The 16674-nt window shown below is 49.9% G+C and overlaps 1 protein-coding gene across 6 annotated transcripts in view; it reads left to right on the forward strand.

Annotated features, from left to right (window-relative positions):
- Positions 1-16674, forward strand: part of Stab2 (stabilin 2) — a 135497-nt gene that overhangs the window by 63083 nt on the left and 55740 nt on the right. For all 6 annotated transcript variants that reach the window (XM_010631342.3, XM_010631344.3, XM_010631338.3 and 3 more), the window contains exons 28-35: positions 2655-2702; positions 3753-3889; positions 4288-4402; positions 7456-7533; positions 10175-10273; positions 10359-10466; positions 12629-12760; positions 15619-15747. In XM_010631342.3, the coding sequence (XP_010629644.1) occupies positions 2655-2702; positions 3753-3889; positions 4288-4402; positions 7456-7533; positions 10175-10273; positions 10359-10466; positions 12629-12760; positions 15619-15747 (846 nt within the window). The remainder of the gene's footprint in view (positions 1-2654; positions 2703-3752; positions 3890-4287; positions 4403-7455; positions 7534-10174; positions 10274-10358; positions 10467-12628; positions 12761-15618; positions 15748-16674) is intronic.

A 16674-nucleotide genomic window follows, 5' to 3' on the forward strand; every position in this document is an offset into this window, starting at 1 on the left:
CTGTCTCTCTTCCAGTCTTGGGTTGCTGGCTTCCCCTGGCTGGGTCGGGGCCTCTGGGGGTGCGCAGAGCACCCTGGGTTTACCTCTATTGAGAGTGTGTGTGTGTGTGTGTGTGTGCACATACGTGTGCATATGCACATGGATATAAATGCCTGCTGGATCCCAGGCACCTTCCTGAGTCCCTTACCCCCACCAGCCTCTCATTTAAACGTTGTGTCTCAGTCATGTTCCTCTCTGCTGGGACACAGTGCTCAGCACCCACCACTTAAAAGGAGGAGCGGTTCTCCTTACAAGGAGACAGTGGCTCGCTTTTCAGCTCGTGGTCAGCTGGCACCTGGGCGGCACGGCAGCGGGGCCTGGCGGAGGGAGCTGCTCGTACCATGGCAGACAGCAAGCAGAGAGAGAAGCGAGTAGCTGGGAAGGAGATAAACACAGTGACCCCTCTTCTAGCCAGACCCCACCTCCTATAGCACGGCAGCTGGGAACCCCACAGTCCAACCGACTTTCAAGAGCCCCACCTTTGAGCACAGGAGGTTTGGGGGAACATCTACATAGAAACCGTAACACCCAGAAACCACCCTCTGGAGTGGATGCTGTTATGACACCCAGTTTACAGGTGGGGAAACGGGCCAAGAGTGCAGAGCCCAGTGCCTGCCCGGCTCAGAGCGTCCTGTCCATAGAGTGGGGGTCACATCAAACCGCCACTGCCCCAGGTTTGTCCATCTCCCCAGCACCGGACTCTAAACCCTGGGGAAAGTTCATCATCTCATTACCTGGGTCACTCCCGCTGCTTGGAGACATTTGTCCACTTCCAGCATGGTGGCACAGGTCTGTAATCCCAGCACTCAAGAGGCTGAGGCAGGAGGATCGCTGCAAGTTCGGGGCCACCTTGAACTACATAGTGAGACCCTGTCTCAAAACAAAAGAAATACGAAAGAGAGAGTTTTTGTCAAAATGGGCAACAAAGTAAGTTGACAAATTTGCCTGTCACTTACTTTTTGCTCCCCTCAAAGCAGCTGGTCTGACTCCAGTTCACACGGATGTTAGTCTAACTGCCCCAGAACTCTGCTCCTGCGCTGAGGCCCCGTCCCAAGGCCTCCCCTGCTCTCTGAGGCAGCCCACCCTCCGCCCTCTCTAACTCTTCCTTCGCTGCAGCGGACCCTGCACCACGCAGCTCGGCTCTCAGGCCCCTGTGTTTTCCACAGCCACACTTCCTGAGCCCTGGGCTCCTGCTGTCATGGCCGTCCTCTCCTCCCTGCAAACAAGCCCAGCCCGGGCATTGCCCCGGCGTCTTCGCATGGCGTCCAGGTCTCTTCCCGACAGCCTCCCCTCCCAGACGCACCGCTGGCTTCCTGCGGTCAGCTCAGGCCCAGTGTTGGGCCCGTACACCCGCAAACACCCCCTGGGAAAGAATTTCTCTAGCATCTCCGCTCTTCTGGTTTGTTTACTTTACCGATTAATTTTTTTGTTTCTTTGGTACTAAGGATCAGATCCAGGGTGTCCCACTAGCTACACTCCCACCCCTTTTTATTCTTTATTTTGAGACAAGACCTCACTAAATTGCTCAGTCTGGCCTCCAACTCATGACTTTCCTGCCTCTTTTTCCCACATAGCTGGGATTACAAGCGTGCACCATTATGCCTGGCTACGAATTTACTTTTTAACGGGTATTTACCAAATGGTTTAATAACCTCAACTACTTTTAAAAAAAGAATTGAAACTGCTCTGAGATTTGTTGCCTTTATAAAAATTTGTGTATAAGTGTTACAGCCACTTGGGCGATATGTAATAGGCATTTTTTACTGTTTTTATATATGTAAATGTACTCACTTGACATCCTCCCTGGAGGAAAACCTCATCGTAGTCAGTAATCGCATGAGACACTGGGCCTCAGAGAAGTTAAGTGACTTGCCCAAGATCACACAGCCAGGAAACAGGCGACCAAGAATTAACACTGTCTCTCTCACACAAAGTCTAGAGCATTTTAAAGCTTTATTATACCACCAGACAGAGCTGATTACCGCCAGTGTTGGAACCACCTCTCTCCAAGGCTTGAGCCTACTGCAGGTTATAGAAGAACAGCTTTCTCCCTGTCACACGTGCCCCTTCCCTCACTCCGCCCCACCTCTTGCAGTGGCAACTTCTTAGGCAGGTGCATTCATTAACAAGCCGGGAGTCCTGAGCTCCGTCCATTTCAAGTAAGCGGCTAACACTTCCTGCCGGCAGCCTCTCCTCAAACCACTTTACAAACATTAAGTCCCCAGTTTCTCACCAGGGCCATGAGCTGGAGCCCTCACCACCCCTTTAGCGAGCTGAATGGTTGCTTTGGAACCAAGATCCGTGTGGTCTGCTCCAAGCTCCAAGTCCCTGGCCCCTACGCAGAAAGGGAGTTTCTGGCTGACCCCCTCGTCCCGAGAGTGAGATTCGAGAGAACTTCAAGTTGTCGCTTCATGTGAAGTCTCTGGAATGCATGCTTTACCTCGATGAAGAGGGTCACAGCGCGCCCTAAGAGTGAGAGAAACGTGCAGCTCCAGAGGGAACCGGGCTCCCTGGGACACCGCACTCCCACGGGCGAGCCCGTCCAGCCTGGAGGGCGAGGATGACCTGCTCCTCACTGTCCTTTTCCCTCTTGTCTTTCTCCTCTCTCCTCCAAGGAGTTGTTATTCCTCCCCGGAGCAGCTGCCTTTAACCAGTGGATCAGTGTGAGTACCCCGCTGGGCGGAAGGTCCGGGCCCGGCAGACGCCCTCCGGCCTGGCTGCCCCCCCTTTCCTGGGCGCCCACTCCAGAGTTTGTCCCGGGCGTCGGGGAGCCTCGGAGCCCCCCAGAAGACGCCGATCTGCAGCCAGGACTGCACGCTTCAGGTGCAGGGCCTGGTAAGAAATGAACACGGTTCTGGATGAGATGCATCAGGGCTGGGGCTCCGTCTGCATCCTGGGGCGCTTGGAACGCGCCTGGCACCCTGCTACCCAGAAAAGGGCCTCAAACCCCCGGGAAATGTCGCCATCAAAAGCCCAAAGCCCGCCCGCCCCGCTGCAGGCTCTCCAGTCCTCTAGGAGCAGCCCGGGCAGAGGTTCGCCCCTTGCTTAGAGGAACCTTCGCGCGGGGCCTCCCCGTCGCTTCCACCAGGGCCCCTCGGAATCCCGCCCCTACAGGCAGGAGGGGGATCTGATTTCCGCCTGGGTCGTCCTAGGCGAGGCCTCCCCTTCCTTCCCCTTCCTTCCCCTTCCATGCTGCTCCCCATGCACTTTTAGTGGTTGCAGAGTGAAATCAGCAAAGGCTGCGAACACGCGCACACACAGCTCTACCAAGACTATTTCTCTGGCTCCTCATTTAGACTGACGTGTGAAGGACTTACAATGACTCACAGTGACCTATACAGGAAAATTTGCATTCTGACAAGGCTCACTTTTCTTTCATGATACTGGGATCAAACCCAGGGCCTTCACACTGAGCCACATCCACAGCCCTTTTATATTTTTAATTTTGAGTTGTGGAAGGTGCCCAGGCTGGGCTTGAACTCAAGACCCTCCTGCTTCAGCCTCCTAGAGTGCTGAGATTGCCAGCTTGCACGCTGGCAAGACTCACCTTTCAATAAAAAGACTGAGTCTCACCAGAGAGTCTGAGGCAGCAGCCAGCCCTCAGGGTGGACGGCGACCCTGGAATTCAATCCCTCGTCACCTCTGCCTAGCTGGGATCCAGCCTCATTGGCCCCAGCAGGAGTCAGGTCACTGTGTCCTCCCCTGTGATTCAGAAAGCATCACTACAGCCCCTGCTGTCCAGCCTCTCCAAACTCACCATCCTCGTGCCATCCCGGGAAGCTATTGAGGACATGGACCGAGACGAGAAGAACTTCTGGTTGTCCCGGCCCAATCTCCCGGTCCTGATAAAGTAAGTCTTGTCTATTCGGGTCTTCGCGGTGTCCGACGGGCACTGGTACAAACAGGACCTAGACGTTCAGTGCAGGGAGCCCCTGCCCTTCAGATCCAGTGGCTGAGTGTGCCCAGGGTTCCCTTCATTTCTCCACTACCGCGGTGACCGCTGGTGACTGTGACAGCCACCTCCGTGCCAAGCGTTGCGTGCAGCTTTCAGTTAACTTCCCAACAACGCTGACAGATAGGTGCTCTAACTACACCCTCTGTAGGTGTGGACTCAGGCACGGAGCCGTGAGGTGGCCAACTCAAGCCATGGCTATAGGGAGGGCATTTCGTATGACAGCCTGGCTCCAGCGCCTGCTCTCCCGGCTTCTCCCTGAATATTTCACAGTGAGCCTGTGGTCTGTCGTTTAGGTACCACATGGTCCTAGGCACCTACGGCTTGGCGGATCTGCAGGACCTGACGTCTTCTGACATGCTGGCCACGTCTCTACCGGGTGGCTTTGTTCACCTGGGAAAGGCAGACAGGGTAAGAGAGCCCTGTCGTTGGTCTCATCGCAGCACGACCTCTGTAAACCTTGTAATTTTAGCTTTTGTGGTAGGAAATTTCCAAATAAGTGCAAAAAAGTAAAGTAGAACCTCCATGTGAGCATCACCCAGTTGCAACGATTATCTGCGAATGTTCACACACACACACACACACACACGCACAGGCAAGGCGGTGGCACCGGCCCTGTGGAGGGTGGCCACGTTCCCTCCTCCTTGCAGGCACAGGCTGTTGGGGAAACGAGGAGCCTGAGCAAAGCCACGACTTTCGTTGTGCTGGGCCGTTGCTACGAACTGGCTACTACAGCCTACTAAGGGAGTTGCCGTCGATTCTCACAGGGACCCACACAGCTGCCCCTGCATGGTCAGCTCCCTGGGGGCCCCTTTCAGAAGGCAGAGCACACGTGGGTCCTTTTGAGCTTTAGCCTTTGTCCTTCTACTGTTCCATGTTTGCAGTCTGTGAGCACGTTCGTGGTAGGCAGTGGTGCATGGGCGTAACACGTCTGAATTCTTTGTCCATCTCCTTCCCTTCCTCTTCCCGTCCCTACTTCTCTTGGTCTCCTTCCCATTTGCAAAAGATCTACCTCTCTGTTTCTGTTATCTACCATTTCTTGCTCCTTATTTACACTTTGATTTTCTCTCATATAAGAAATTATGTGCTATTTAATATTGTGCGTCTGATTTATTTCACTTCACCTTGTGGTCCCAAGGTGCATCCATTTTCCTACAAATGCCTCAAGTTTATCCTTCTTTATGGCAGAGTAGTACTCCACTGTGGGTAAATGCCACGTTTTCTTTTCCCTTCATCTGCTGATGGACATGCAGGCCACTTCCAAGATTCTCTTGGGAGCTGTGCTGCTGTAAATGGGTATGCGTGGATCCCTGTAATCTAATGGCTTTAACTCTTTTAGGAAGAGACCTAGAAGCGGGTTAGGTGGGTCACATGGAATTTTCAGCTGTAGTTTTTTGAAGACTCTCCATACTGAGTTCCACAGTGTTCTCACCGACAGTGTAGGAGGGCTCCTTTTTGCCTGCAGCCTTTCGTGGATTTTTTTTTTTTACCTCTCATTTCAGTCATTCCAGTGACACTCGTGTTATCTGTGAGATTATTAAATTAAAAATTTGAGTAGACTCATGGGTACAGAGATACAGGAGGGATACGTTCTGGCGTTATTCTCACACAGAAGGGTGATCATAGCCAATGTTACAGAGATGGAATAGCTAAGAGATCTGGCTTTGAATGTCATCATCACAAAGAAACGAGAACTGACTGGGGTGACGGACGGGGCTGGGCGTCCCGAGTCGATCATCATACAGTGGACAACACGTGTGCTGAAATACTGCCCTTAAATGCACACCGTGGCCTGTGGATAAAAGGACACTCTGAATGCGTGCCCAAGCAAAGTGTACACATGAAGTGCCGTGCACACACGCACTGTAAAGTGATCTCTTTAGCCTTGGCAGCTCACTAGCGTTCCACCCCACCAGGTCTTCTAAGGACAGCTAGCTAAATGCCCTCCTTCCAGGCTCTGGAGATTCCCATGTGATCAGTCACGGCCCCGCCCTGAGCGGCTGACCCCGGAAACGCATTTTTAATGAGTCGCTCCTGGGTCTGGTAGAAGCATTCCCGCTATCCAGGAGAGATGAGCTGCGCCCACAATGAGACAAGTGTCCTTTCTTTACCCACATCCCCAGGTGGATCCCAATGCAGGCCTGGGTGGGTGTGAGGCAGAGGAACGGAAGCCAAAGGAGAAGCCAGTCGGGCCTTCTTGGCTGGTGCCTGGCGGGGTGGGAAGTGGGGTTTCACTTCACCCCCTTCCCCATGGGGTAAATACCCTAAGAGCAGATGGATTCTGACCAGCAAAACCAGTGACTGCCTGTACTGCTGTGCCGGGGCTGCTGGGACAACAGACAAAGCAGCTTAGAGAACAGAAGTGTATTCTCTTGTGGTTTTGAGAGCTGCAAGTCCTCGGTCAAATGGTTGGCAGAGTGGGTTGCTTCTTCGAGGAAGAGACCTCTCGGGCCTGACTCCTGGCTTGTGGCGGCTGTGTTGGTCACATGACCTCCGTCACTCCCCAGGTGTCTCTGTACCATGTGTCCCCGACCTACAAGGCCACCTGACATAGTAGACTAGGGCCCCCGTTTGACCCCGCATTACCTTGAGCACCTCTCTAAAAGCCGTGTCTCCAAATAGGGTCACAGCCTGAGCTTCTGGGGGTGAGGACCTCAGCGTATACATGGGGGGGCGCAGTTCACCCCACAACTCTGTTGGAAATTATTTTCAGGCTGCAAAGCCACTGAATGAACTGCACTGGAGCCTTCTTAGCGAAGTGGGTTAGCGAAGAACGGATGATTGGAGAACCTCTCACAGACAGGGTGTGGTTGAAAAGTACGGTGCATGTTATTTTTTAAGGTGAAAGACACGCCCACTAATTTCACTCAAAAATCCTCCCCTTTACTTCAAACACATGGATCCCAGCGCTCTTACCACTTTCCAAAGCAGCTCTGGCCCCTTCTTCGCTGAATGTCTGCGCTGTCCTGGCTGCCTCTGTGCCCTAATCACTTCAAAATGTCTATTTTTATGGCCATTTTGAGTGGAAATGAGCACAACAGGGCCAGATCCAGGCCGTGGTGGCTGGGGACCCACGGACACGTTTTCCCATCCCATCTTCCTGCTGGATGCAGCCAGCAGCAGCATCACTGTGTTTTTATCACGCCTGGCAGAGACACGAGAGATAACATCAAGACGCGTGCATTCCAAGGGTGTGGGAGGGTTTTGAGGAGGAATCGTGCTGATGTGTCTCTTACTGTAAAAAATGTTTAACGTAAACCTTTACTGTGCATTCTGGTCACACCTCACAGTAGGGGGCAGTACGGGTGTGTGTGTCTGTGTGGTGTCTAATGAGTCACAGTTTAAAGGTGTCCCTTTACTGCGGCTTATGCCTGAGAACATGCAGGTCGTGCTGGTCCAGGTGCAGCCCAAGGCGTCTTCCCCGCCCAAGGTGCTCTCAGGCTCACCTGACCGTGTGTTTGCAGAACGTCACTGTCGGAGGCGCCTCCATCATCGACGGTGACAACGTGGCCACCAACGGAGTGATCCACATCATCGACAAGGTAAGGACACCTGGGAGCCGGAGAGTCCCTCCCCGGCTGCCGACCCTCCGGTGTGGCATCGGATTCGGAAACTCAAACCTGCTTGGCCTCGCTGTCGAAGAAACCTGAATGGTGCTCTCTTAGCTTCATTTTAGTTCATAGGCAGACTTCAGTCACTCCAACCGCCTACTGCCTCTCGGCCTGTGCTCTGCACCAGCCCTCCGTTGGGTGTGGCACACACACACACACACACACACACGCTTGCACACTTCTCTCTCTGTAGAGAAACTACTAAGAGGCAGGTAAGCACCCAACAACATGAAGTCTATAAGTACCGCTCCATCCCTTCACCAAATTATCACACCCTAAAAATAATGGGGGTGGAGGCCCTAAGGAGAAAATGGAACAGGGTAGAAAAGGCATCATGAGATTTTCACTTTCTTCTGAGCCCCAATTCAACTGCACACAAAGGTGCGAAGTAGAAAACATTAAGAAAAGAAAAGGAAATGGGTTTATAAACAACCCTGTAATTTTCGGTTACTATAATAGGATCTTCATTTAAAATGAAAGCGAGAATTGAGGGTACACTGGGAACTTTGAAAAGGTAAAAGATTGGAGAAACAATTCACTAACTGCATCTAACTACAATTGTTCTCACTCAGCACTCATAGACTCACTTTTGATCTTAAGTTGTACAAAAGATCAACTATTTCTGTCCAGAAAAGAGAGGCTAATTTTAAGATTCCCAAGTCTGTTATTCTGAAAGCACTCAAGCCTCTCACCTTACCAAGAGACTGGAAGAAACATTTTTAAGCAAGGGGTCCATCTCTTGCCGAAAGCTATGATTTCCTCCAACACAAAGTAACACTATTTATCAGGAGTATTTTTCTTTGCCAAATATGGCTTTTCAAAGTACTAAATACCTTTTTAAGCTATAAAATTACCTCTTCTCTTTTCTTTCATTTTCTTTCTTTTTTTAAGATAAGGTCTTGCTTTGTGGTCCAGGATGGCCTTGAACTCACTGAGTGGCCCAGACTGACCTCTGTTCACATTGCTCTTCCTGCCTCAGCCTTCTAAGTGCTAAGATTACAGGCCTGCACCACCACAGCTGGCCTCCATTCTCACATCTTTGATAGGCACAACCTCTTTCATAGAATATCACCTCCATCTTTTCCCTACACTGAGCTTGTTACCATGGGGACTGATTCAAATCCCACCCTCTCTGCAGAGTCTTCCCTGAGCCATGCAGCCCACACTGCTGCATGTGACATGGTGTCCAGAGGCTAAACTCTAAAGCCATGCAGTCTCCGTGTGGGCGCTAACTAGCTGTGTGGCCCTGAGCCGTGTTTCCTTCCACTGTGAGGACTCAGCAACACTCTCAATGCCACCATCTCAGTCAAGGCTGGTTTGATCCTCTTCTTTTTCCTCCTGGCCCAGCATGGAATGGAGCTAAGTTCCAGCCCATACCACTTTCCATGCTCTGTACCCATCTGGGGTTCAAATCCTGGATGAACCCCAAATATTTGTGATGGCCTCGTCAATGCATATTGTTATGTGACCTGGAATAGGACCACCAAGTCCCATCAGCCACCTCCTCATAGTTTTCTGTCATTTCCCACCTAATTGTCTCAAGCCTTCCTGTCCCTTCAGCTTCCGAATGTCTATCTTCCTCTCACACGGGAACTGGCCAAGCTTTTCTGAAAAGAACTAGGTAACGAATACTAGGCTTTGCACTTCTGTAGCCTGGGTCACAACCATTCAACTCCACCAGTGAAGAACAAATCAGCCTTACACAACCTGTAAACAAATGTGCGTGGCTGTTCCAGGGAAACTGTTTTCAAATGGCAGCAGACTGGACTGGGCCACATGCTGTATATGCTCTGAGCTCCCTGAGGGCAGGACTTGGGCTTCGGTCACATTTGTGTACTGATTCCCGGGTCCCTACAGCCAATGAATGTTGGTTGGAGACTGAATTGGGCAAACAGTCCCATGTCAGGTTCTTCTATCTGAGAAGGTTCTAGACAGAATGAGAAAGTTCTAGATAGAATGAGGAGATGGAAATGATTACCTTGGCCAAAAGGCTGGCCCATGACGAAGGCAATGGCTGATACTCTCTGCTGCTGGCTCTTGTCTCTGGGATGAAGACTGATGTTTTCACCAAGGAGTCAGGAATGGTAAGAGTGCCTTGTTTTTATTACATTGCATGAGCCAAGCAAAACACATTTACAAGGCAGATTCAGGACACTGGATTGCAGCCGCCTTAAGACTGCTGGGAAAATAAATGAATTGCCTAAGGAGTAGAGACAAGAATAACAAAAAATAGATTTTAGCTGAAGCCTGTTGCTTTTCGGTTACTTTAGGGGTCCTCTTTGACTGGTGGTAGAACAGGTTGCTCAGGGGCCACTACAGAGTCTTTTGTGCAAAATGAATCTCTAATTAGGGGGAATTTATTTGAGGATGAGACACAAAAACTGAACATCTCCAAGTGCCTTCTAGCCTTGTCACTCTGTGTGCTAAAATAATTTTATTCAGTGAGTCATCAAGACATCTCCAGTGTCAATTCCCTTACCTGTCTAAAGAAGATAACAGGACTTTGTATGTATCACTGAGTGGCAAATGCTACAAAAACACACTGAGCAGAACTGGGGGCTTCCCTTCCCAGGTGCTGGTCCCCCAAAGAGGTCTAAGTGGCTCCTTACCAAACCTGATCACCCGGCTGGACCAGATGCCTGACTACTCCATCTTCCAGAGCTACATCACTGCAAGTACCTGGTTCCCTGCAGACCCCTGGCTCGGGTCACCTGAGGGCAGGAATCCTCAGACGCCCTCGTCTCTTCCCTCTGCAGCATTATGATCTGGCAAGTGTCATCGAGGATGCTGACACTTACACTGTGTTTGCCCCGAACAATGCCGCCATCGAGAAATACATCAAGGAGAAGAAGGTCGCCACTCTAGTAGGTATCAGTAACAGGAGCCAGGAGAGCTGTTTCCTGGACATTTAAACCCTGGATCCATCAGTGGCCAGGCAGGCAGGCACCCAGGAACTGGGAAGGGTCCTTGGGGTCCTCTGTCCTCCTCCTGCTGGCCTCTCCCTGGTCGGAAGCAGCCAAGATGCTAGCACAGGCCCCAGAGGAACGGGTCCTTCCTCCTCTTCCCCTGTTGTCCGTTCTCCCAATTCCTAACACCTGGGTAAACAAGTTAATGTTTGTCAAAGGATTCTGTGAATTACGAGGCTTCCGTTGTGATCTCTGGCTGCAAACCTGAAGGGGTCCCGTTTCCTGCCGGACTAACTGTGGACAGCCCCACCCCCCGGGGCCGGAGGACCCTGCTCCCTGGCCACACTCTTTCTACCTAGGCAGCCCCAGAATTTTCACACCGGGGGAGCCCTGGGCTGCCCCAGCCTCAGCCTCACATGGGAGGACCGGTGAGAAGTCAGTCTGCACAACCAAGTACAGTTTTCACCCGTATCTCCCCAGGGTGGCAGAGCTGGGGAGGCTAAACACATGGGTTAAGGGCTTAGAATCCCGCTGAGCCACCCTTGGGTGCCCCGTTGTCCCCAGCCCAGGCCTGGGGAAACTCCATGTTGAGCTCCCGTAACAGGGACGACAGACAGGCGAGACTCCCAGGATGGAGTCAGGAACCATCTTCCCATGCCTACCCCTTCCCCTGAAACCTATTCCTGGTGAATACTCTTTCTCCTGCTTTAGAATGAAACTTCAGGCAATCTCATACTCCTTCTACCTCCCGTACAAGTCCTAAAGTCACTTTAAGCTACAAACACAGCTCAGTTAAATGGTGGTGGTGGTGGTGTTGAGGATGATGGTGACGGTATGACCGACTGTGCTGTGAGCGAGCTCTGAGGTTCCCCACTGTTTTATGTGTTAGCTGGAGGCCTGGCCCTCCGTGCAGCAGGATTTCGAGGTGGAGTCTTTAAGAGGAGGGGCCTAGCACGAGGGGATCAGGTCACTGGGGGCTCTGCCCTCAGCCTCCTGGAGTTTGTGAGTTTTTCTCAAGGCCCCCCCTGTTCTCTGGCTTCCTACCCGTCTACATAATACTTTTGCTTTAATTTTTCTTCTTGCCAGTTCATGTTGGCAGTCCAGGAAGACTGCCTCTGTCCTGCGGGTTGGCACATGTACCAACCACAGCTCCATTCCTTTTCTGCACCCCATGCCCTTCCTCTCTCCGCCTCTCCATCTCTTGGTCCACTTCCCATTTGGAAAAGATCAATCTCCCCTGTTTCTATTACCTGTCTTTTCTGGGGGGGTTTGCTCTTTAAACTATTTATACTTTGGGTTCTCATAGAAGAGATTTGAATTCTCATATGACACTCATATAAGTGTCTGATTTATTTCACTCAACCTTATGGTCTCAAAGTACATCCATTTCCTATGAATCACTCAATTTTTTTTTTTTTTTGAGACGGGGTCTCACTGCATAGTTCAGGCTGGCCTTGAACTCACTGTAGCCTAAGCTGTCCATAAACTCCAGTTTATCCTTCTTGAAAGCAGAGTAGTACTCCATTGTGTCAAAACTACCGCATAAGTTCCCTCCTTGGCAATGCCACCAGCCCTGAGGCCCTCAGCCGAGGCCAAATAAGTGGAGCCACCTAAGCTTGGACTTTCTACCTCCAAAGCTGAGACAAACAATCCTCTTTTCTTTATTAAGTACTCAGCTGCAAGTGTTTTGTTACAGTCACAGAAAAATGAACTACACAGTTCCGGTAACGATCAACGTTTTGAATGGACTTTAGAACCATCTTCCCTCTTTGCCCACTGGAGTAAGAGCAGGCGAGAAGCTGGACAAGAGGGCCAAGTCCTCAGCCAGGGCCCGCCAGGAGACACAAATACACCAGTTTTTGTTCTCAGAAGGAGGATTTAGTAGTGGGAAATGTTTCATGAGTTTAAAGCCACCTAAATGTACCTGAAATGTGAGAAAGAAAGAGGGAGAGAGGGAGAGCCCCGAGGCAGCTCCTTGTGTGGCACCTGCCGCGTCTTGATGCCTGGCCGTCTCGCGTGTGGACCCGGCGTCACTGCCCTTTGTAGTGCCGGCAGGGTGGGTCATCGGGAACCCCCAGCTTGCTGCTGTGCTGACCGACCGCCCCGGGTGTGCAATGCAGGAGGAGGACACACTCCGCTATCACGTGGTCCTGGAGGAGAAGCTCCTGAGGAACGACCTGCACAACGGCAGGCACCGGGCGAGCATGCTGGGGCCCTCCTACCTGCTCGGCTTCTTTCTCCGCAGTGACCAGGTCAGCCTTTGATTTACTTATGACCCGGGCTCGGGTGTCATGGCCCTTAGCAGCGTTCACCTCTTCCACATTCCCCCGGCGTCCAAACCCTTATCACCCTGGAGGACTTGTGGTTGCCAGAAAGCCAGTCACAAGGAAACTAGAGTCGCCTTCCTGTGCCCAGGCTTCAGGTGGCCAGGGTGGCCCACAAATTGTGGGATTCGGATCCCAACAGCCGAGGCCACTTCCACAGTAGTGTGGCAAACCCAGTGGACAGTCCCCACCCGACTGGTCTCCAGGACGCAGGGGAGCCTGGAAGCCCGTGGGCCTCCCAGGAAGTGGAGCTGGTTCCGGGACAAAAGGAGCCCCGTGTCACACAGGACTCAGTCGCCAAACGGATGAGTGTGACTTACTGTGCAATTACCAGCCACTGTGCGGGTGCTCCAGTGCTCCCACCACACGGTACCTCGATATGTAAATGACTGGAATTCATAGAAAAGAACTACCGAGGCTAAATGTTCAACATTTTTCATTTTTTGTTTGGTACTTCTGTTTTGTTTTGTTTGAGACAGGATCTCACTGTGTGTACTCCAGGCTGGCCCTGAACTCACTAAGTAGCCCAGGCTGGTCTTGAACTCATGGCAATCTTCCTGCCTCAGCCTCTTAAGTGCTGGGATTACGAGCATGAGCCACCATGCTCAGTTTATTTTAACATGTTTCAAATGTAAAATCTTATTTGTGTACTTCAAATGTCAAGGGAAAAGAAAAAACCTGTGAGATTTTACTAAGAAACTCACGGTGAAATTCTATAATAAATCCTCACGAGAAAAATCAATAAAAACAAATTGTTATTTAAGAACCATTAAGGATTATATAGAAATGACAGTTTAACTGTAAGCTCTTTCAAGCCATAGTATTATTTAAGCCTTTTTTAAAAGTAATCTTAAAAAGCAATTTCTTCAGTTTTGTCAGCACTGAATCAGAAGTAAATATTTTTGTAAATGTTTTCTTCTTCCTGGAGTTCAAAAAGAACTTTCTATTCTTTATTACTTGGCAAATAATCAAACTCCAAATATCTTTCTGACTCTTACAAATAATTCCACCTATTGTACTGAACTTTGAGGAGATCCTTTTAGATACTTTTTCTAATTTTTCTTGGATTGGCAAATTATGTTATTGATAAAATTGAGTTTTCATTTCTGGTTTGGGTCTTATCTGTCATTCCTTATTGCATTTTGTAAAGATGGACAGCTCTGTATGATTAGTTGAATCAATTTCAATGTTGTAGTTGAATGCTGTAAGTCATTTTCCATTTGCCCAGCAACTCTTTTATTGGGAGAAAGAATTATTCACACAACAGAGGCTTTGCTTTCACTGATATTCGTCTATTTCTCTGTGACCCTGGAAGTGCAGGAAAATGCTTTCCAAATGAGTAGGTGTGTTTAAGTCAAACTTTTAATGCAGCCCATAATCCTCTGAATGTATCTCATGATAGAAGTGACTCAGACTGTTTAGCGCCAAGTTAAAAAGCATTACAACATCAAATGCTCTGCTATGTGGATACTTAAAAATAGCTCAGCATCTTGAATTCTGGAAATTTGCGCTGTAATCACCATTTGAGACCAAATAAGGTTTCCTGGTCATTTTCCAAAAGAACACGGAACTGTAGAGCACCTCCGTGGAGTTCAGCCGTGATTCATCTCAACAGCTAAATAGAAGTTCATTTTACTGCAAAGAAATCACAAGGGACTTTCACATTCAGGGGAAAATCAAATTTAGGCAGTTAGTAGACCATTTCATTTTTGGGGGTTTTGTTTTGGTTTGGTTTTGGGGGGGTTTGGTTTTGGTTTGTTTTTTATTTTTTGATTTTTGTTTTTTGTTTTCAGTGGTAGTGACAAATGAATTTGGCCTTCACACTGACCCACATCCCAACCCTTTTATTATAATTATTTTTATTACTATTAATTTTGAGACAAGGCCTCGCTAAATTGCTAAACTCCCAGGCTGAGTTTGAACTTGTGATCCTTCTGCTAACAAGATCATTTCATAAAGCTCAGTTGGCAGTGTTGAGGAAGTCATTTTATGTATTATTTTATGAGTTTTAAACCCCTCCTGGATACTAACTTGATACCTGCTTAGTATAATAAAACATTTCTCCCTTTCCAAACCTCAGCCCTGCTGTGTCTTCACACTCATGGGCACAGGCCACCCTATTTTTAAAGAACTATTGGTTTTCATTTATACTCACAGTATAATGGATTAATGGCTGATTCGCTAATGAAGCAGTGGCTTCATTTATTTTTCATGACTCAATCATTTAAATGTCCTTTCTTGCAAGAAGTTACAATTTAAAGTGGAATTTGGCATGGCAGCAGTGAGACACTTAGTAGTCCCGGGCTGGGCCGTTTTAGGACTCTCCAAACGAAGAAGGACCGGGACATACGACTTACAGTTCAGCCTTTCTCAGAGCCGCCTGCCATGTGCTGTGCAGCAGAGGCGAGCTGGAGAGACGGGCTGTGCTCTCCGTGGGTCGGTGTGGAAGCCCCAGGCCGCAGCATGACCGAGAAACTCCGAGCAGCTGTCCCACCAGTGGGCACCAAAATAAGGATTATAGTATTTCTAAAATTAACTTGAGAGATGGGGAGATGACCTACAGATTATCTAGCACAACCTTCTCCTCCTAAAAAAGAGAAAGGAGAATGACTGCCCCAGGGTCCCACAGCTCACCAGGTCCAAGGCAGGACAGCGCCACCTGGCTCAGGCCCAGGACAGATGGGGAACCTCTCCGGGACGTACTGGTGCTGATGGTCTCCGCCGCCCGTCTTCCCACCTGCTTAAAAATCACTGCCACAAAGTCCTGTTTAACCCTCTGTTCACAGCTCTATGTAAACGATGCGCCAATAAACTACACCAACATAGCCACCGACAAGGGAGTGATCCACGGCCTAGGGAAGGTTCTGGAAATTCAGAAGAATAGATGTGATAACAATGAAACCACCACTGTACGAGTAAGTTCTCTCTGGGCCTAGTGATGCCATGAGTGAGGAGTGTCTTGATTTCATTCTTTTTTAAGCTTAAGGATTTTCCGTTAGGGCATCCCCAGTCACCCCAAAGTATGCGGTGAGCATTTCTGAGGTATGGAACGCACTGGGCTGGGGTTCTGCAGACGAATAAGACGTGGCCAGGTGCTGGATGAACTTGTGATCTTGTGCAATCCACTGACCGGACCTCGTTGCCCACCTGGAGGGCTGTGTGGAGCAGGATTCTAAAACCATGAGACTCTCCAAAGGGAAACCATCCGCGCCTCGTACAGGCAATGCGGAGGGGCCCTGGGGCACCAGTGGCAGCTTTGGCCAAGCCTGCTCTAGTAGAAGAGAAACACAGATGCATGCTCACTCTAGACCATGGGGCAGTGTAGGACCTTTCGTGATAGTCATAGTCACTGGTGTTTCTTAGGCACTCACGATGCAATTCTGAACAGTTGGGTGCTCTAACCATGGACTCCTCACAACACCCTAACCGGAACTACCGCGACCATCCTCACTTTTCAGAGGGGAAATGGGCCATGAGAGGTTAAGCGATGCACCCACATTCACACATTGGCGACAGGCAGAAAAGGGGTTCCAGTCCAGCCAGCCTGGCCTGGAGCCAGAACTCTGGAGCCACACAGTACCAAGTACTTGGAAGCCGGGCAAGGTGGCACATGCCTGTAATCCCAGTGTGTGGGAGGCTGAGGCAGGAGGATCACTGCAAGTTCAAGACCAGCCTGGGCTACATAGTGAGATCCAGAGCAGTCTGAACTACATAGTGAGAACCTGTCTCAAAAAAAAAAAAAAAAGGAAAGAAAGAAATTGGGACACTGGCCTGCTTCTATCTTAGGAACAGGTAGCACACAAGAGTTTCTATCGTGTGTAACATTTGTTCTTTGTGTGTGT

The sequence above is a fragment of the Fukomys damarensis genome, unplaced genomic scaffold (assembly GCF_012274545.1).
Source record: "Fukomys damarensis isolate Sample0158 unplaced genomic scaffold, DMR_v1.0_HiC HiC_scaffold_15, whole genome shotgun sequence".
NCBI classification, from domain to species: domain Eukaryota; kingdom Metazoa; phylum Chordata; class Mammalia; order Rodentia; family Bathyergidae; genus Fukomys; species Fukomys damarensis.